Here is a 21,864-nt window from a genome sequence, read left to right on the forward strand (position 1 = left end):
ATTTTTCAAGAATCCTCGCAAAGCACGTGTAACCCGACGATTCCTTATAGTGGAAGGATTGTACATGAACTCTGGATACATTTGTCCACTCCCAGAACTGGTAAGAGAAAAGGGTGGAGGGGAAAAATAAATCACTTGTATTGCCTTTATTGCAAGTAAAACGTGGCTTGTGTGTGGGGGAGGAAATATAGTCACCATCATAATGAAAATATTGGTGCATTTTGATGCTCTTAAACTCTTGAAAGTTCTGAAATTATCCTGGTAGAAGTTTTTAAATAGCCTTTCATACCTCTTACTGTGCAGGTAAAACTAAAATACAAATACAAAGTGCGGATATTCTTGGAAGAAAGCTTGTCCTTTGGGGTTCTAGGAGAGCATGGACGAGGTGTAACTGAACATTTTGGGATGGATGTAAGTTTTTTTCTTGCATTGTGTGTTCTACAAATCTATTTGCCTACATAACAACAGGGACTGCATTGGCACAGTAACATAGTGGCTAAATTACTGGACCAGTAATCCAGAGCTGTGTACTAATAACGTGAGTTCAAATCCCACCACGGCAGTTTGAGAATTTGAATTCAGTTTAAAAAAAATAAAATAAATAAATCTGGAAATAAAAGGCTAGTATCAGTAAAAGTGACCATGAAGCAGTCAGATTGTCATAAGAGCCTAACTGGTTTCCTAATGTCTTATAGGGAAGGAAACCTTCCGTCCTTACCCAGACTGTCCTATATGTCTTAGAATCATACAGAAGCAAGCCACTTGGACCATTGTGTCTGTGCTGGCTCTTTGAAAGTGCTGTCCAATTAGTCCTACTCCCCTGCTCTGTCCCCATAGCCCTGCAAATATGTGACTCCTGCCCCCACATCAACATGGTTGACTCTTAACTAACCTCTGAAGTGGCCTACCAAGCCACTCAGTCATATCAAACCGCCACACAGAACTGCAACAGTTCAAGAAAACCACCACCTTCTCAATAGAAGGCCAATAAATGCCGATTGCCAGAACCGCTCTCCACATGAGGAAAAAAAGATTATGTCTAATGCTTCTGAGATGTTTTGCAGCGACGCAAGATGCTATACAAATGCAAGTTATGCAGCAGGTTGTTTTGAGTGTTATACTTTGTATTCTAAATAACTAGTCCACTCCCATGGTTTTGCACATGGGGAGTCAAAACCATGGCACTTTACAGGTGAAGCTAGGTTTAGAGGTTGTGCAGCTTTGCTGACAAAGCCATCGACTAGTGCAATGCCTTCGGAATGTTGCGACCATGCAGAGTTTTTAATAGATACTTCCATCTTGTGGCAAAAATATTTCATAATTCTCTTCCTTTCTCAATTGAAATGATACAGATTAATGACATTGACCTTATAAGTGCAAATATGGAGAACTCATTGGCCTCCATTGGAGGATTCTGCTGTGGAAGATCCTTTGTTATTGATCATCAGGTAGGTCCACTTTAAGCTTACACATTGAATTGTATATTAATTTTGCCCCTCTCCACCCCGCCCCAGGTCTAATCCCACAATGGGATGGGCAATAAATGCTGGCCTGGCCAGCGACACCCACATCCTATAAACGAATAAAAAAAACAATCAAATACCCCACCAGCGGTACTGTCTAGATTCATACATAAAGAATAGCCACTTGGGTGAGTTAGTAGAAGATAACTGGCATCTGTGAAACAGTGCCCAACAGGAAAAAGAAAATTAAGGGACAGGGGAGAAATAAATCTTAATGTTGAAGTCAATGGCAGCTTTTTGAATTATTTTGTTGAATTCAAAGCTCATCATAATACATAGAAACTGCATGCCCCTGCTAAAAAATTTTAAATCGCTTATTTTTTCCCCAATGAATCTGCCCTGGGTAGGATCCTCTAATAATGCAGTTGACATTTAGATTTGGCACTATTGTTCAAACTGGTTACTTGTTACATTATATGAGGAGACCTAAGTTCTTGTCTTGTTTGTTCATTTATAGTCCCTTGTTTGAATGGAATTATATTTCATTAGTTAATTTGAAAACGGGAAGCTAGTTTTTTTTCTGAAATCCTAATCATTATATTCTTGAGGTGAGCTTTACTAAAGATGCATTTCAATTGATGCATTTTTATATTTTTTCTCTGAAGCGGCTTTCCGGACAAGGCTATTGTTTCTCGGCATCCTTACCGCCAATGCTTGCTTCAGCTGCTATTGAAGCTCTCAACATTATGGAGGATGACACAGGTATTGAAATGACTGAGTTATTGTGAGCCAATTTATTCTTGTGTAGCACTGCTTGTTGGTGTACATCACAGATTGATGTGCCTAGTCCATGAACCCCTTTAATTTATGATTCCAGTTGTATTACTGAAAGAAAACAGCAACCATAAGCTGAGATTTTCTCTACAGAAAGGGAGAAGTTAAACTTGGAATCATCCTTGTGCAATACATATGTGTCCTCAAGTGCTTGAATCAAGGAATTCCTGACAAAGCTTTGGTAGTAAATTAACCACGTTTGCAGCAGTAAATGGTGCATGGTAGTCAGGAAAAACATTGGGAATTTTTTTATTTAAAAAAAAAAAAAAAAAAAAAGTTTTTCACATAATATAATGCCAGACTTGAAGTCAGAATGCTATATTTGATTTCTAAATATCTGTTTTAAATGTTTTGGAGTAAAGAGCATTATTTATGACCGAACAGTTACTCAGTGAAGTGAATTATATAAACATTTATTACAGGAAACTTTGGTTTATCCGGAGGTTTATCCGGAGGTTAACTCGAGCCACCGGCAAAAATCAGGAGCTGTTTCGTTAGGTTTTTTTTCTTTTCGTTGCTTTTTTTTTCACCAGTCAGGCTCTGCAAGGTCTCGCTGAAGCTGTTGCTAAGCTACAGAGATGCTTGCAAGATACGGCCAACTGTTTAGAAGCTAAGCAACAGGGTTTATTGCCAGATACGGAGCTCAAAATCTCCGTATGTTTCAACATTAGCGCTGGTTTGTCCGGCAGTTTTGATGGGACGGCAACAGCTCGGTCCCGTCGTTGCTGGATAGCACATTGGGTATGAATATGTGATTTACCTTGCATCTATTAACATAAAATACAAATGGTTAAAATATTTTGCAGATATTTTCAGAGTATTAAGAGAAAAATGTCAGCGAATTCATTGTGCATTGCAGGGGTAAGTGCTCATTTGTTAAAGTGGTGTGAAATAAACAAGCTGTATATTGTGCTTTGTAACCTTTTAACTACTGGGTTACTATATATCTAAAGCCTTCAGCAAATCAGTTATATAACTGTATACTTTTCCCTTTTTTTGATTATCACTTTGTCTCCACAATTTGAAACACAATGTTGTGGGGGCTTTAATCGTCATAGACTGGGCAAATCAAATTGGCAAAGGTAGTCTGGTGGACGAGTTCATGCAATGCATTCGAGACAGTTTCCTAGAACAATATGTCATGGAACCAACCAGGAACAGGCTATTTTAGATCTTGTATTGTGTAATGAGACAGGGTTAATTAGTAATCTCATAGTAAAGGATCCTCTGGGGAAGATTGACGAAATGATAACATTTCACATTGAGTTTGAGAGTGAAATACTTTAGTCGGAAACGAGAATCTTAAACTTAAAGCCACTTACATAGGTATGAGGGGCGTGTAAGATTGGGAAATTAGATTAAAAGATATGATGGTAGATAAGCAGTGGCAGACATTTAAAGAAATATTCTAAAATTCTCAACGAATATACATTCCATTGAGAAATAAAAGCTCCACGGGAAACATGATCCATCCGTGGCTAACTAAAGAAGTTAAGGGTATTATTAGATTAAAAGAAAAGGCTTATAATGTTGCAAAGATTAGTAGTAAGCCGGAGGATTGGGAGAGCTTTGGAAACCAGCAAAGAATTACCAAAAAATTGATGAGGGAGAAAATAGAATATGAGAGTAAACTAGCAAGAAATATAAAAACAAATTGTACAAGCTTCTAAAGTATGTAAAGAGTGTAGCAAATTAAGCGTTGGTCCCTTAGAGGCTGAGACAGGTGAAATTATAATGGGGAATAAGGAAATGGCAGAGACAGGTGAAATTATAATGGGGAATAAGGAAATGGCAGAGACTTTAAACAAATATTTTGTATCTGTCTTTGCAGTAGAAGACAAAAAAAAATACCAAAAATAGTGGGGAACCAAGGGGCTAATAAGAGTGAGGAACTTAAAATAATTATCAGTAGAGAAAAAGTACTTGAGAAACTAATAGGACTAAAAGCTGACAAATCCCCTGGACCTGATGGCCTACATCCTAGGGTTCTAAAAGAGGTGGCTACAGAGATAGTGGATGCATTGGTTGTGATCTTCCAAAATTCCCTAGATTCTAGAATGGTTCCAGGGGTTTGGAAGTAGCAAATGTAACCTGGCTATTCAAAAAAGGCGGGAGAGAGAAAACCGGGAACTATAGGCCAGTTAGCCTGACATAGTCGTTGGGGAAAATGCTGGAATCCATTATTAAGGAAATGGTAACGGGGCACTTAGAAAATCATAATGTGATTAGACAGAATCAACATGGCTTTATGAAAGGGAAATCGTGTTTAACAAACTTACTAGTTTTTTAAGGATGTAACTAGCAGGGTAGATAAAGGGAAACTAGAAGTATATTTGGATGTAGTATATTTGGATTTCCAAAAGGCATTCGATAAGGTATTACAAAAAAAGTTGCTACGCTAGATAAGGGATCATGGGGTTGGGGGTAATATATTAGCATGGATAGAGGATTGGCTAATGGACAGAAAACAGAGTAGGGATAAACTGGTCATTTTCAGGTTGGCAGGCTGTAACTAGTGGGGTGCCGCAAGGATCAGTGCTTGGGCCTCAGCTATTTACAATCTATATTAATTACTTAGATGAAGGGACCAAGTGCATTGTATCCAAGTTTGCTGACAATACAAAGCTAGGTGGGACAGTAAGCTGTGAGGAGGACACAAAAGGGATATAGACAGGTTAAGTGAGTAGGCAATAAGGTGGCAGATGGTATCTTTCTAAATGGTGAGAACTATTAAATGTTGGTGTTTGGAGAGATTTAGGTGTCCTCGTACAGGAAACACAAAGTTAGCATGCAGGTCAGCAAGCAATTAGGAAGGCAAATGGCATGTTGGCCTTTATTGCAAGGGGGTTGGAGTACAAGAGTAAGGAAATCTTACTACACTTGTGCAGGGCTTTGGTGAGACCACACCTGGAGTACTGTGCAGTTTTGTTCTCCTTATCTGAGAAAGGACATAATTGCCTTGAAGGCGCTGCAATGAAGGTTTACTAGATTGATCCCTGGGATGAGAGGTTTGTCCTATGATGAGAGATTGAGTAGATTGGGTCCATTGTCTTTGGAGTTTAGAAGAATGAGAGGTGATATCATTGAAACATAAAATTCTGAAGGGGATTGGGTGGGAAAGTGGAGTTGAGGTTGAAGATCCGACATGATCTTATTGAGTGGCAGAGCAAGCTCGAAGGGCTGTATGGTCTACTCTTGCTCCTAATTCTCATGTTTCTTATGTAACTTGAATGTTCACCTGAACAGGCCAATATTGGTACTGTTCTGGAGTGTCAACCTCAATTATAATCTCAAGTCCTGATACTGGGCTTAAACCCATGGCCTTCTGACTCAGTGACGAGAGTCTTACTAACTGAACCAAGCTGACTGTAATATAGTGTACCATTAAAGGTTAATTGAGTAACTAATATTAACTAACCAGTTATTCTATGTTATATGACGCTGCATCTTTCAGCATTTCAAATAATTGTATAATGGAATTATGCTGAAGTTTCTTTTGATCTTTATATTTTAACATTGCAGTATCTCTGGTCTGAAAGTTGTGGGTGAATCATTTTCTCCAGCTGTTCATCTGCAGCTGGCAAGGAGCAGAGGATCACGAGAAAATGATGTTAAGCTACTGCAAGAAATAGTTGATTATGTGAGTTGTTTTTTAAAGCAACAATGTGCAAATGTTTTGAATGGTCATGCACTGGGCCCGACACAAAGTGCTCTGGTATTAATCTCCATTCACAATTGCGAAAAAGATGGTGCAACATGTTGTGGTATACATTTATTTTGTACCATTTAAAGTTTATAATCAACTTTTCTATTTCCCTCCTCCCTGAAATTACTTGTCAATCTGTTAACAGCAATAGTTTAGTAGTGATGACCAATCTCAATAAAATGTTTGGGATTTGTGATGTTTGACTTGTGCAGGGCATGTAACAGATATCTAGGTATGATTGCAAGGTGACGTCCCAAACTAATGAGGGGTAATTCAGAATTCTCATTGAAGATTAAATTACTGTTTGAAAATTGTATGTATATGTGTGTATGTATATATGGGTCTTTGCAATTCAGAATTAACAATTGTCAAAATTGTGCTGTAAATTTGCAGCTGATTGGCACAAAACTTTAGCGATTAATTTATATTAATGGTGTGTGGCAAGCTTTAATAAAATATTACTTATAGCATAAATCCTATAAGGATGTAGAATAAAACAGATGATCTTTTACACTAAATACTATTTTTTTAACTCTACAATTTTGATCATGGTGTTTTGTTTAACAGTGCATGAACCGAGGGATTGCATTAACTCAAGCACGTTACTTGGACAAGGAGGAAAGGTTTTTGCCTCCACCAAGGTAAATGTTATTTGTATTTTATATAATGATATGAAAATATGATCTCTCTTTTGCCAGCTAGTTTTCTCCGCATTAGTTGCCATTATCTTGGGATCCTGCTCTGTTTTTGCTCTTTTTTTCTGTTCCATTCCTGTGCTGGCTTTGTTTCATTTACATTAAAGAAAGTTTTATTTATTAGAAATTGTTCTATGGTAAGGCCAATCTACCCACTCTCTCCATGAACAATGCAGAAACTAAACCCTGTTCAATCCAAACTAACTTGCTGTCATTTAGGACCGCTTCCAGCACCAACATTTTTTTTGACTTTCTTATGATTACTTTTTTTTTTTCTTTATCAATCTTCTCTTTTTTTTCCTCTCTTCTCCTGGCATTGAATCCTTGCTTGGATACAGTTTCATGAGGATACAGTTCATAGGAATGGGAGTAGGCCATTTAGCCTCTCGAGCCTGTTCTGCCATTCAGTGAGACAATGGCTGATCTGTGACCTAATTCCATGTACCCACCTTTGGCCCATATCCCTTAATACCTTTGGTTACAAAAATCTATCAATCTCAGATTTTAAAATTAACAATTGATCTAGCATCAACTGCTGCTTGTGGCAGAGTGTTCCAAGCTGCTGCCACCCTTTGCATGTAGAAGTGTTTCCTAACTTCACTCCTGAAAGGCCTGGCTCGAATGTTTAGGCTATGTCCCCTAGTCCAAGACTCCCCAACGGGCGGAAATAGTTTCTCTCTATATACTCTATCAGTTTCCCTTAATATCTTGAAAACTTTGATCAAATCACCCCTTAACCTTCTAAATTCCAGGGAATACAACCCTAATTTGTGTAATCGCTCCCTCCAATTTAACCCTTGGAGTCCCGGTATCATCCAGGTAAATCTACGCTGCACCTCCTCCAAGGCAAATATATCCTTCCTAAGGTGTGGTGCCCAGAACTGAACCCAGTACTCCAGGTGTGGTCTAACCAGGGCTTTATATAGTTGTAGCATAACTTGTACCCCCTTGTATTCTAGTCCTCTAGATATAAAGGCCAGCATGACATTAGCCTTTTTGATTATTTTCTGTACCTGTTCAGGACATTTTAATGATCTAGGTACATGGACTGCCCGCTTGAGACCTCCACTGTTTCTAGCTTTTCACCATTTTAGAAAGTACTCTGATCTATCTTTTTTGGTCCAAACTGGATGACCTCACACTTGCCTACATTGAAATCTATTTGCCACAGTATTGCCCATTCACTTAATCTATTAATATCTTTTTGTAATGTTATGCTTCCATCTACACTGCTTACAATGCCGTCTATCTTTGTATCATCAGCAAACTTAGATATGTGGCTCTCTATCCAATCATCTAAGTCGTTTATAAATACAGTGAATAGTTGAGGCCCCAACACAGATCCTTGCGGGACACCATTAGTCACATCCTGCCAATTAGAGTGCCTGTCCATTATCCGTACCCTCTGTCTCCTGCGCTCAGCCAATTTCCTAACCAAGTCAATAAGTTGCCTTCAGTTCCATGAGCTTCAACTTTAGCTAACAGTCTTTTGTGAGGGAAGTCCGTATAAATAACATCCATAGACATTCCCTGTCCGCTAGTTTAGTCACCTCTTCAAAAAATTCAATCAGGTTCGTTAGGCATGACCTACCCATTACAAATCCATACTGGCTCTCTCTGATCAGTTGAAAATTTTCAAGGTGTTCAGTCACTATCCGTAATTATATATTCCAGTAATTTCCTGACAACAGATGTTAGGCTAACTGGTCTATAATTTCTTGGTTTCCCTCTCTCACCTTTCTTAAATAGCAGAGTGGCATGCACAGCTGAGGCAATGACACATTCAAGGACCTTTGGAGAAGAACGGGAGATTAGCGATGGGGTGGTAGTCAGAACTGTTGTCTGCATTTCACCTGTTGATTTCCCAAGGTGGTCGTGAGGGTCAAAGTGATTCTGGTAAAGTTTCATTGACCACACAAACCTTGTTTCTTTCCCTATACTAATGAGTTTATGTGAAGCAAGAGATGTTTTGGTAGTTTCACCTGTTTTGTAGTTGAATGTATTGATTGTGATGGGCTGATTCTTGGAGGATTACAACCTCAGGTTGTAGACACTATGTGACCTACCTAATTAAAAATTGCATACAAATGGTGCTTGACGAGTTGGTGAGTTTAATTCTTCAGTAGATGCACGTTTGTACCGTTTGCTATACAGAGGGTGAACTGCTTTTACTACACTGTTCATGCAAAATGAAGTATGAAACTCACTGGATGTCTTGGTAGGAATCGATGCAAAAAGCAGAATTATCTGTAAGGATAGTGGAACTCCGAGGTAAGAGTGGGTTGGGGTAAAGAGTGATTGTATGAGATGGTGAGCTGTTGGGTTCAAATCATATGCATGGATCTAAATTTTTTGGGAGTGATTTGGTATCCCAAGGCATTTTCATAAAGCAAAAGACTGGAGTGTACAATCCCAGTTTACACATGACTAAAAGGAGTTGTCTGTAGAATAATTCTGTTAGAAGAATAATTTGTTGCAACTGTATAACCGTATACTATTGTAATTAGCTCCCATAGATAAGTGGACCCTATGTAACATTTGCAGGTCTGGAAATATTAATATAGCTTTTCAAATGTATTCCATAGTGTGCGGGTGGTGGTTACTATAGAACTGACAGAGGAAGAGTTGGACAAGGCAGCAGCATTAATCAGGGAAGCATCGGAATGCATCCTTCAGTAGGATGGCCTGATATTTATGATCTTTGTGGACCAGAAATCGCACAGGGACGTTATGCCCTAAAGGACTGTACAGAAAAAGATCACTATCTACTGAAAATAAGGATGATCGAACTACAGTAAATGAACTTGATGTATTTTATTTTTTACATATTTTGTTCAAATTATGGAAATTGTACTAATGAACTTGAATACATTTGTCTTACAAATAAGTGCAAAAAAATGATTGTTTCAAAGTGTGGTCAGCTAAGGGCCCAGAAAACTTTCTATCCTACAGTTTCTTGTCCAAAATGTTCTTTCATTTTGTAATAATAAATGTATTTTTTGCAACATTCATAACAACTGTGTGCCTAAAGATAATGAGCTGTAGGGATTGGTTGGTAAATTCATATTTAAATGAGAATGCGGTGTAATGGTTTTTGTAAGATTGTTTAAGGAGCTCAAATGTATTGCCTATTTAAGATTACCAAGTTTACTAATTATACTATAAGACTAATTTCAGTATCTGCTGTATGAGAATTTGGCTGTTTTTGCACTTGCTACACATTTACAAGAACAATTATCCTCATTGACATTGGTGTGCATGTGTTATTTTCTAAGTTATTGATCTGGTTTGATATTAGAATGGAGGTACCTGAAGAACTATTGCTGGTCAACTTAATTTTAAGTTTAAAAAAAAACTTATTGGCCATGTGATCAACCCATATTTTAAATGTGGTAGAGTGCTTCATTTTGTTTGGAGCTAGAGAGAGAGCATAATTTGAGAGCAGTTTGGCAACATAATGCTACTGGCTGACAGGATGTCTGTGTGCAGAGTTCACTTGCAAGGCTCTAACTGGAGGAGGACGTGGCTAAACTTCTCGGCCCCAAATGGTTTATAGATTAGTTCTGCAGAATCTGACCCTTTTGACTTTCCAAATTATTGTAAAATACAGTGGAATCTAGATAAGGATATACATGGTCCTGTTCAACCTTTCAATGCACTGGTCCAGTCATTTATGTAATAGCATATGCAACATTTCTCAACAAATTAGTTGTGCTTCCATCAGGATTCAGCAGTGTTCCTTTTAAAGTCTGTGGCTTACCTGCTGATAACTTTGTCATGCAGAAATTTGCACAGTAAATTTATAGATTTATATTGTGACATTACTGAAGGTTACCATCAGCATCATTTTGTTTTGGCAAGTGTAGGAAATAGAGAAGTGTGACATTTTTGTGCTGTTCAGGAGATTTGTATAGAGATTTGTTAGTTTTCAGTTGAAATTGGTTACGCGTCCATTTTAATACTGGTTTACAGGATTTGCAGCACTAAATGCGAGAACTGTGCAAGATTTTTCAAATGTTTATAACTGCAAGAGTAATTGCTCAAAAGTTCTTATTTAAATATTGAATGAAAAGAGGTAAGCAAATTGTGCTTTAAAAGTGTTCTGCACTCTTGGTGATTGGGAAGTTATTTTTGTAATTTATGTGCTTTTTACTGTTAAATTTAGTGCATTACTTTATCCAGAACTTAAGAACATCAAGTCTTTCCTACTTATGATTTTTTTCAAGGGAAAGGGCTTGTCTATTTACAGCTGCATTTGTTATATACCTCTGCTTCATAACTGCACTGTACACGTGCATTGGAAAATTGCACAACACATAGTCAGATATGTGAAATCGCGACTGGTATTTTCATTGGAGTTAAAATATAGGTACCATTATAATCTCGCAGTTGACTTGCCAGCTGCATAATAAAACCAAAAATCACGAGTAAAAGTGTGTGTTTTATATTTTTTTTATTCTTGCCAGAATGTGTACCACAATAAAATTTTATACTGAGTGCTGCCTGAAGCATTGTCATTTTTAACCTGATCCTAACCTAAATTCTATTAATGGTCTCTTCATAATCCTCAAATGATGCAGCATATCCTCTATCATAACTCACAGTTTCGCACGTTATATTGGAATCTCATCTCCCACTTTCCCTAGATTTACCAACGCACCAACCCAGACTTAAGTGTTCTGCACTCTTAGTGATTGGGAAGGTTATTTTTGTAATTTATGCTTTTTACTGTTAAATTTAGTGCATTTCTTTATCCAGAACTTAACATCAAGTCTTTCCTACTTATGATTTTTTGTCAAGGGAAGGGTTTGTCTATTTACAGCTGCATTTGTTATATACCTCTGTTTCATTCACCTAACAGCAATGTCAGGCACTTGCACACTGATACATTTTGAATTAAACCCAGATATTCGGGTCGGAGGCTTCCTGCGGGTGCAAGCCTCTGACCTGCACTTACCTAGTACGCTGGCCGTTGTGCTGTGGGCCCGCATAGGATTCCGATCCTGGGCCTGCTCCAACTGCCGGCGCGCAGTGCTTGCGTATCCCAGGGGCGCAGTTAGTTCGAAGTGGACCATGGAGAGCCAATGGTAGCAGGGAATCTGTATTCGTAGATTTGACAGGCAGGCCTGTCAAATCTATGAATATAATTCAGCCCCAAAACATAACTAAAACTTCAAATAATTTTTTTTTTAAATCACATTTTTAAAATAACTATAAATTACATAAATTTTAATTATTGTTTGAGTTATTTTTTGAAAAAATTAATTAGTTTCTAACGGGGCTAAAAATAAACTTACCTTTCTTTAAAGTATTTAAAAATAATAAACCTGTGGAAAAAATGTTATAATTTTACTTAATTCACCACTTACCTTGTTAAAAGCAGGCCTTGCGACTGCTTTTTAGAAGCGTAGCTGCTGGAGACTTACCCTCCTGGAGAAACCTGCAAAAAAAAAAACGGAAGTTCCAGGCATACGCGCTGCCTCTCTGGCGCACGCGTTCGATCTGTGAACCCCTTCCTTTAAGGGAACGGAAGTTCTGGTTTCCCGCGCATGCGCAGTGCATGCACTAAACCGGCACTTTCGTTGGGCCTACGTGTGAGTACCCAGTGCATACTCGCCCGTGGGGACCCAAAGTTCTCGCCCATTGGCTCAATTTCCTGTACCCTTGCCCATTTAGTGTTGACTATATTTTATACTGCAAGTTGCTGGAAGTGCAAAATGGAAATAGCGCGTCGCCCTCTACAGGGCATCTGAGCAAACAGGACAAGCAACTGCGTATCTCCTTAACCAATCAGATTGAAGCATTGTGAAATTAATAGCACAAGGACTGAGAAGGAAGTGTATGTTAGAGTGGGTGAATTCAATGTCAAATCGGGTACAAAGAGAAATAGAGAGGGAAAGAAAATTTGGATTAAGAGAAAGAGACGAAGGAAAAAGTTTATCCACAATTAAAACCTGAAGGAATGAGACTCCACACTTGTAATAGTTAACTTTCAGTGCCAGAGAGGTAGACTGGCAGTAATTAAGACTCACCATGCTATTAAAAGGGTATTTAGATTTGAAATTACTTAACTTTCTGTGGCGAGTTTACTTTGTATGTACTGTGCAAGTACAAGAACTTCACGCTGCTCAATGCAGTTGAATGGGGAGCCAGACAGCAAGATGCCATTTTCAGAAAGCTAACCGTGGAGCAGCGCATCTCGAACAGCAACTTTGCGATTTCTGTGTTTAGTCGTGCATCTGTCCTCGCCTGAAGTTGCTGTGGCATTTGCACATAAGTAACAGTGACGCTATTAGCCTCACTGTTTTAAAATTTCCTTGGGTACCAGAAGAATGAACTGATCTGAACCTTGGGTGACAGACCATTTGCTCTATATAGTTCACTGAGTTCCTGAGTAGAATGTTTAGTGTAACTGAGAGGATGGCATCCTGCTCGACCCAGAACGCTGCTTCTAAATGGTTCAGGCTTTCCCGTTTCCGCCCTCGCCCTGTGGCCTCATCTCTCAAGCTTTCCCTCCCTGTATCCTGTGTAACTTCCACAATTAATGCGTTTAACATACATTTTTTTGCTGATTATATTTTTATCACAGGAGTTAATTGCAATGAATCAACAAACCTACCTAGAAGCTGCACTAAGATGTGTTGTGTCTGATAAAACCATGTCAGAATCCCAAACTTTGGTGAAAAAGACTGCAATGTTTTGCACTGAGTGGTGGCAAGTGTTTAAGTAAACATACACACGAAATACATTTATCTGTGTTGTATGTTAGGTTTTCTATTAAAATTAGCAGTTAACAAACATCAAAAAATATGCTTGAAGAAATAATTGTTCTGAGAAAAATTGCGACGCATTTACTTGTGCGGGTTCAGCTTTCTGACTAGGTATATGATGTACTTTCGAAACAGTTCAACCTTTACACTACAATTGGTCCAGTAGTGCTGGGCTAGGGAGGATGAGGGGAAAAAAATCAGCCAAACATCCTGCTCAATTGTTACTCAGTGACTCCTGCTGAAAACTATGCTTGTGTGGTTGGGGCTGAGGAAAAGATCCGACTGGGATGTGATGCCACCCACAATTGACTAGTCTGCTGATACATTGGGCCCAATATTTATGGGGTGCGTGTCTGCGGCTGGAAACGCCGGGAACATGGAGGTCCTGCCGAATTTAATGGCAGGACCTCATTGGCATTTTTTAACCCGTTTCTCACCCTGCAGCCTGACCGATTTAGAGGCTGGCCGGATGCTGGGTGGGAAAGCCAGCAGTAGAAGGCTGTAGCCAGGGACTGCTGGGGAAGATCCCTGGCAATTGAAGAGATGGGGAGAGAGCGCGGAGGGTGTCTGAAGATCGGGGAGGAGGGAGGTTGCAGCAAAAGATGTGATTGAGGGGCCGGGAGAAGCACTCCTTCTCCTCCTGGCCCACGAGCAGGGCTGGAAAAGCACTTATCTGCTGGATCTGCCAGCTCCCACCTCCCTTTAGTTGCCGGGCTTCCTAAGCCTTGGGAAACCCGGCCCACAACCATTAAACTCAAATGGCTCCCAGAATCTGAGGAACGGAGCCTCATTTAAATATAATCACAGAAAAATGGTAAATGAGAAGTTGTCTCACCATCTCACATTTTCTGGAGTCAGCCTAATTCTTATAATGAAAGTAAGGTCATGTTAGAAACTCCAGACATTGGGAGCTTCCCATTTGGGGGAGGGAGAGCTAAATTGCTGTTGCAGGATTTAAAGGCCTACAGCAGCTCAAAGGGACAATAACTATATTTGGATACAGAAACAAAATTTAGCTGTCTTGAAGGATATCTGTAAGGTCAGCAATGTCTGGAGGAGGGACCAGAGCCTTCGGATTTCACAGAGAAAGCCCTGGGAGCTTTTTCATGAAGCCCAGTGGAGGAGCGAGGCATTGGTTGGTGCAGAATGATAGACCCAGAAGGAAAGCAGCACGGCAGCAGTGGAAGGAAGTGTCCAATGCAGTCAGTGCCATAAAAACCTTACCTTGCCAAACCTGTTAAGATGGTTAAGAGCCAGTCACACCTTCCAAGAATACATTGTCTCAAATGTGTCAGCCATTTACAATCACCTGCAATTATACTCACTAAAAGTGTGGAAAGAGCTTACCATCATGCCCAGGAGATAGTGGTGTCCTTTACACCCCCAGCCTTCTGCTGGACGTCTTCATTCACAGCCGTACAAGCTTTACCCCATTAAAAACCTTACATGGTGCTCTCTGCTGTCTCTAATTTCCCCCAATTGGATGTATCTGGGTGTTCGCGGGTTCTGGAGTGCTTGACAGGGACCGATCCTGCTTGGTGCTATCTTCCTCATCTGATAGAGAGGACTCTTGTTGTAGAGGCATATGTTCCACCTATTGTCCCAGCTATCCTATTAAACCTTACAGCTTATGTCTGCTGCATCTAGACCTCAATGAGCATGGTGATGTAACTCTGCACCTTGAAGAATATGGCTGATGTTTCCATGTCCTCAGTTCATCCTCATCCTTCTCCAGGTAATATAGATAAAGGGGCACGCTGGGTGGCTCATCCACGATGTTTCCGGGCCTGTCGATATCAGACAGAGAGGGGGATGGCCCACCTGTCAATGCCATTGACTCAGTTTTAAATCTCAGGGAATGTGGTCATTTTAATATTTGGCACAGAGTCACTCCAACAGGAGGAACGCAAGGCCCAGAAATGGCCAAAAAAAAATTTACAACATTTTTGGAATGCAATTTGGGCGTAAAAGAGCAGGCTTTTAAGTGTAATTGATCTCTCTGGGATTGGTTAACTTTCTTACTGGGCCAGAACAGGACTTAAACTGACTCTCAGCAAGCATAGGTCCACTGAGCCTATCAGGGGGCGAGCTGCGTTGAATTCCAGGATAGCCTGGAAATGTCCCCAGACATCCCCCAAAAGTGCCTGATGGACATAATGGGGACAGACTTGAGGGTTGGAAACCTGATCAATCCGGATTCCATCCAAATTGCAGCTCTCTCAGGAGTGTGCCAATTTTCTGCTTTCCCTAAGCCTGGAATTTTGGGTCCAAAGCTTTTAAGTAATGCTGTGAACTACAAGCCCCTAAAAATATTACATTGCAAATCTAACTCTCTTTTATTTAAACAAAGACAGTTCTGCAATGGCTACCTCAATGTCAGTGACTAAAACACTATCTCCCCTAGATCACAGCAATCAACACAACTGAGGCCAAACAGCACTTAGTCTATGACTGGTGGAAATACTGGGGAAAAAAGGGTCACAGGACAGGAAGATATCACCGGCACTACATTTACTTTCAATTTCAATACAAACACCTCCCTGAGGTGCAATGATCCTAAAAACATTAGAAGAAACAGAAGAAACATTGTGGGGAGTGCAAATCAGAGGCAGGGGGATCGCACCTATTTTTCTGATTCATTGGGCCAGAAATTAGGTTCGGGGGCTTGCCGCGCATGCAAGCCCCCGATGTGCACTTACCCGGCGCGCTGACATTTCAATCCTGGCCCGCATTGCATTTCCTGTCACTGGCACTTGGAATGAGTGACCATAATATGGTTGAATTCCAAATTCAGTTTGAGGGTGAGAGTTGGATCTCAAACCAGCATACTGAGCTTAAATAAAGGAGACTATGAAGGTATGAGAGTAGAATTGACTAAAGTGGACTGGGAAAACAGATTAAAGTGTAAGACGGTACAAGAGCAGTGGTCTACATTCAAGGAGATATTTCACATCTTTCAAGATAAATATATTCCACTGAGGAAAAAGGGGAGTAAAAGAAAAGACAGCCATCCGTGGCTTAGTAAAGTAATAAAGGATAGTATCCGACTGAAAACAAGGGCATATAAAGTAGCCAAATCTAGTGGGAGGATAGAAGATTGGGAAGCATTTAAAAGCCAGCAAACAATAACTAAAAGATTAATTAAGAAAGGGAAGATAGATTATGAAAGTAAACTAGCAAAAAATATAAAAACAGATAGCAAGAGTTTCTACAGCTATATAAAAAAGAAAAAGGGTGGCTAAAGTGAACGTTGGTCCCTTAGAGGATGGGACCGGGAAACTAGTGGTGGGGAACATGGAGATGGCAAAGACGCTGAACAAATATTTTGTATCAGTCTTTACAGTAGAGGACACTAAAAATATCCCAACACTGGACAAACAGGGGGCAATGGGGGGGAGGAGCTAAAGACGATTAAAATCACTAAGGAGATGGTACTCAGTAAAATAATGGGACTTAAGGCGGATAAATCCCCCCGACCTGATGGCCTACATCCTAGGGTTTTGAGAGAAGAGGCGGTAGGGATTGTGGATGCATTGGTGATTATTTTCCAAAGGTCCCGGCAGATTGGAAAACTGCTAATGTAACACCCTTATTTAAGAAGGGAAGTAGACAAAAAGCTGGAAACTATAGACCAGTTAGCCTAACATCTGTGGTTGGCAAAATGTTGGCGTCCATTCTTAAGGAAACAGTAACAGAGCATTTGGATAAACATAATTTAATAGGACAGAGTCAGCATGGTTTTATGAAGGGGAAGTCATGTTTGACAAATTTGCTTGAATTCTTTGAGGATGTAACATACAGGGTGGATAAAGGGGAACCAGTGGATGTAGTGTATTTGGACTTCCAAAAGGCATTTGACAAGGTTCCACACAAAAGATTACTGATCAAGATAAGAAATCACAGGATTGGGGGTAATATACTGGCATAGGTGGAAGATTGGCTATCTAACAGAAAACAAAGAGTTGGGATAAATGGTTCATTCTCGGGCTGGCAATCAGTAACTAGTGGTGTTCTGCAGGGGTCAGTGCTGGGACCCCAACTCTTTACAATCTATATTAACGATTTGGAGGAAGGGACCGAGTGCAACATATCCAAGTTTGCTGACGATACAAAGATGGGAGGGAAAGCAATGAGTGAGGAGGACATAAAAAACCTGCAAAAGGACATAGACAGACTAAGTGAGTGGGCAGAGATTTGGCAGATGCAATATAATGTTGGAAAGTGTGAGGTTATGCACTTTGGCAGAAAAAATCAAAGAGCAAGTTATTATCTAAATGGAGAGAAACTGCAAAGTGCTACAGTACAAAGGGATCTGGGGGTCCTGGTGCATGACCTCTCCTGGTCCCTCAATACCTCCTCTCTGGTGAAGAAGGCCCAGCAGCGCCTATATTTCCTAAGGAGGCTGAAGGGATGTAACCTGTCACCCCTGATCCTCTCTAACTTTTACCGCTGCACAATAGAGAGCATCCTGACGAACTGTATTATGGTATGGCAGCTGTAGCTACTATGACCGGAAAGCCCTGCAGCGGGTAGTCAAAACTGCCCAACGCATTACCGGCACCCGGCTACCGACCATAGAGCACATATACCAGAAACGCTGTTTACGGAGGTCACGGACCATCATCGAAGACCCTACCCACCCCAGCCACAGTCTGTTCGCCCTCCTGCCATCTGGGAGACGCTACAGATGCATTCGCACCCGGACGACCAGATTTGGGAACAGCTTCTTTCCCAGGGCTGTCATCCTACTGAACTCCACAAATAAACTCTAAAGCCTGCACATCTGCCAATGCACTTTATTATGGTCATGTTTATGTTAATGTTTTACAAGCCAAATGTATGTTGAATGTTTAAATGTCTTAATCTAAATGTACACTCTCGGGAGCCGCAAGCCTACATTTCGTTGTACTGCACTTGTGCACTAACAATGACAATAAAGTTGATTATGATTATTATTATGATTATGAAAAGTTAGTATGCAGGTGCAGCAGGTGATCAGGAAAGCCAATGGAATCTTGGCTTTTATTGCAAGGGGGATGGAGTATAAAAACAGGGAAGTCTTGCTGCAGTTATACAGGTTATTGGTGAGGCCACACCTGGAATACTGCGTGCAGTTTTGGTTTCCATATTTAAGAAAAGATATACTTGCTCTCGAGGCGGTTCAGAGAAGGTTCACTCGGTTGATTCCGGAGATGAGGGGGTTGACGTATGAGGAAAGGTTGAGTAGGTTGGGACTCTACTCATTGGAGTTCAGAATGATCTTATCGAAACATATAAGATTGTGAGGGGGCTTGATCGGGTGGATGCGGGGAGGATGTTTCCACTGATGGGTGAGACTAGAACTAGGGGGCATAATCTAAGAATAAGGGGCTGCGCTTTCAAAACTGAGATGAGGAGAAACTTCTTCACTCAGAGGGCAGTAAATCTATGGAATTTGCTACCCCAGAGAGCTGTGGAAGCTGCAACATTAAATAAATTTAAAATGGAGATAGAGAGTTTCCTAGCAGATAAGGGAATTAGGGGTTACGGGGAGAGGGCAGGGAAGTGGACGTGAGTCTAGATTCGGATCAGCCATGATCCTATTGAATGGCGCAGCAGGCCCGAGGGGCCGTATGGCCTACTCCTGCTCCTACTTCTTATGTTCTTATGGCCCGCTTCAGGTCCTGCCGCGCTGTGCGTGCGTGACCCAGCGGCGTACTTAGTGCGATGAGCCAGCTGGGATCACGTGAGCACTGGGCAACCAATGGGAGGTTGCAAAAGTTCATTCATGAGTTTGATAGTAAGAGCTGTCAAACTCATGAAAACTCCTGGCCCCAAAACACTACTTAAACTTGAAAGAAAATTAAAAAAAACATCGCACTACTTAAATAAACTATAAATAACTGTAAAAAAACTATTTTAAACAATAATTTTAAATTTTGAAAAAAATTATTATATAAAAAATCGGGGCTAAAAATACTTACCTTACTGTAAAGTCTTCAAAAAAAATGAACCTGTGGAAAAATTTTCTAATTTTACTTAATAGACCACTTACCTGTTAAAAGTAAGTACTTACGGCTGCTTTTTCCACGCGTAAAAACCGGAGTCTTTTCCCCACAGGCAACTCTAATTAAAAAAAGGGAAGTTCAGCGTGCACGCGCTGCCTGATATGTCGTACGCGTTCCGCCTCTTAACCCCTTGGGTCAGAGGAGAGGAAATGCCGGTTTTCCCCGCATGCGCTGTGCATGCTGAAAACCGGCAATTCCTCCGGGCCCACGCGTGAGTACCCTGTCCGTACTCACGCGTTGGGACAGGAATTACTGGCCCACTATGTCCCCGAATTCTACCCCACTTTCTCCGGGAAGGATTACAGATATTTTAAATATGAAAATAAAGCTAGGTGTTTACAACTTTATAGGATAAAGTCAAAAATAAATGGGTTAACATGATCCGTTAAAATAACAGGTAGAGGAATGTCAAACGAATGTGTTAAGCATTCATCCACTATTACCACCAAGACCAATTGCTAGCCTATATGCTCTTCTGAATATATCAAAAAAGGTTATTCTATCATCATACACTGCAATCAATAAAACATGTAAAATGTGCAAAAGAAAAATGTGGTTCCCATAAACTGACATGGGGAACTGAATATTTTACTCTCAGAAGCACTTGACTAATTACCCCCAGTCTGAGAATGTCTATTATATTATTGATAATTAATATAATTTCTTATATTTTACCATAGATGTACATCTTTGGGGGCAAGCACATGTAATCATAATTCTCAGAAACCATCAAAACATTTCTGCCTCAAGTATGTAATCAACCAACAACTTGCATTTCTATAGTGCCTTTAATGTAGGCCATGAAGGGAATTAAAGTTGAGGCATCAGGGCACTGAAAGCCAACGTAGGCAGGAAGGACAGGAATGATCAGTGAGCGGGATTTGATGCAGGATAGGATATGGGCAGCAGAGTTTTGGATCAGTTGAAATTTACAGTGCGGAAAATGGGTGGCCGGCAGAAGAGCATTTGAATAGTCGAGTCTGGAGGTAACAAAGGCATGGATGAGAGTTTGAGCAGCAGATGGGGTGAGGTGAGGTGGAGATATGCAATATTACAGAAGTGGAAGTAGGCAGTCTCTCTGATAGGATATCAGGTCGGAGGCTCAGCTCAGAGTCAAATAGGATGCCACGGTTGCGCAGAAGAGCTGGCAGAGAAATGTTGGATATCTCCCTATTTTCCCCAAAAAAGTACAAGTAAAGGATTCCCATGTAGAAACCCAGTGTGCCATTGTGCAGACATTGGAAAACAAAGGCAGTGCCACAACAATATTTTGCTGCAAATCACTGCATTTTTGGCTAATACACATACATTCACTAGAAAACTAGCAAGCGATTCCTGCACCATTCAAAACACTGATCTCCACCTCTTCCAATTAGTTAAACACACTTTTCACCTAATTATTGGGTGCAACGTATCAGAAAATCCATCTCTAAAATAAGGGAGTGGCAATTACTTTTGCGGGGTAGAGAGGAGCTTGGAGGGAGGAGGGGGAAGAGAAGGTCAGGAACTAGGGGATGTGGAGAGGTCAGGAACTCTGGGGGGTGGGGGATGAAGGACAGGAACTCAAGGGAAGAAGGTCAGGAACTCGGGAGAGAAATTCAGGAACTCGGGGTGGGGGGGAAGGTCAGGAACTCGGTTGGGAGAGGTCAGGAACTTATGGGGGGGGAAGGAGAAGGTCAGGAACTTGTGGTGGGGGTAGCACTGAGAACAGTGGGGATGGGAGAAGAATGTGATCCGGGTCTAAAGCGGGGGAATGAGAGCGAGAACGTGATCCAGATGGGCAGATGGATCGTGTCCTCTCCCCCTCTGTTAGATGTGGATCACGTTCTTCAAACCGGATGAATTAGTGAATCCTTTCTCACACACTGAGCAGGTGAACGGCCTCTCCCTAGTGTGAACTCGCTGGTGTGTCAGAGGTCAGGGGATTGGAGGGTGGGAGAGGAGAGGGGATCGGAGGGGGCGCACCCCACACATAGAACCCACAAACACGGACCCCACACACACGGACATTAAAATCGGGTTGCGCAGGAGGCCATAATTGGAGGAATGGAGATCTCGGAGGGTTGCAAGGCTGTAGGAGGTGACAGAGGTAAGGAGGGGTGAGGCTATGGAGGAATTTGAAAACAAGGATGAGAATTTTAAAATCAAGACATTGCCGGACCGGGAACCAAAGTAGGTCAGCAAGTTTATGGAGGGTGGAAGATGGAAGGCCGGCCAGAATAACATTGGAATAGTCATGTCTAGAGGTAACAAAGGCATAGATGAGGGTTTCAGCAGCAGATGAGTTGAGGCAGGGGCAGAGACAGGCGATGTTATGGAGGTGGAAGTAGGCAGCCTTGGTGATGGAGA

The 21,864-nt window shown here is 40.9% G+C and overlaps 1 protein-coding gene across 1 annotated transcript in view; it reads left to right on the forward strand.

Moving 5' to 3' along the window:
- Positions 1-11,195, forward strand: part of sptlc1 (serine palmitoyltransferase, long chain base subunit 1) — a 42,561-nt gene extending 31,366 nt beyond the window's left edge. The window contains exons 8-15 of the mRNA XM_085984532.1: positions 11-100; positions 304-411; positions 1,353-1,448; positions 2,129-2,225; positions 3,104-3,158; positions 5,820-5,937; positions 6,571-6,644; positions 9,284-11,195. Coding sequence (XP_085840658.1) covers positions 11-100; positions 304-411; positions 1,353-1,448; positions 2,129-2,225; positions 3,104-3,158; positions 5,820-5,937; positions 6,571-6,644; positions 9,284-9,377 — 732 coding nt within the window. The 3' untranslated portion in view covers positions 9,378-11,195. The remainder of the gene's footprint in view (positions 1-10; positions 101-303; positions 412-1,352; positions 1,449-2,128; positions 2,226-3,103; positions 3,159-5,819; positions 5,938-6,570; positions 6,645-9,283) is intronic.
- Positions 11,196-21,864: the final 10,669 nt, after the last annotated feature.

Source organism: Somniosus microcephalus, chromosome 1 (assembly GCF_052327205.1).
Source record: "Somniosus microcephalus isolate GS21.2 chromosome 1, FLI_Smic_1.0, whole genome shotgun sequence".
Taxonomy (NCBI): Eukaryota; Metazoa; Chordata; class Chondrichthyes; order Squaliformes; family Somniosidae; genus Somniosus; species Somniosus microcephalus.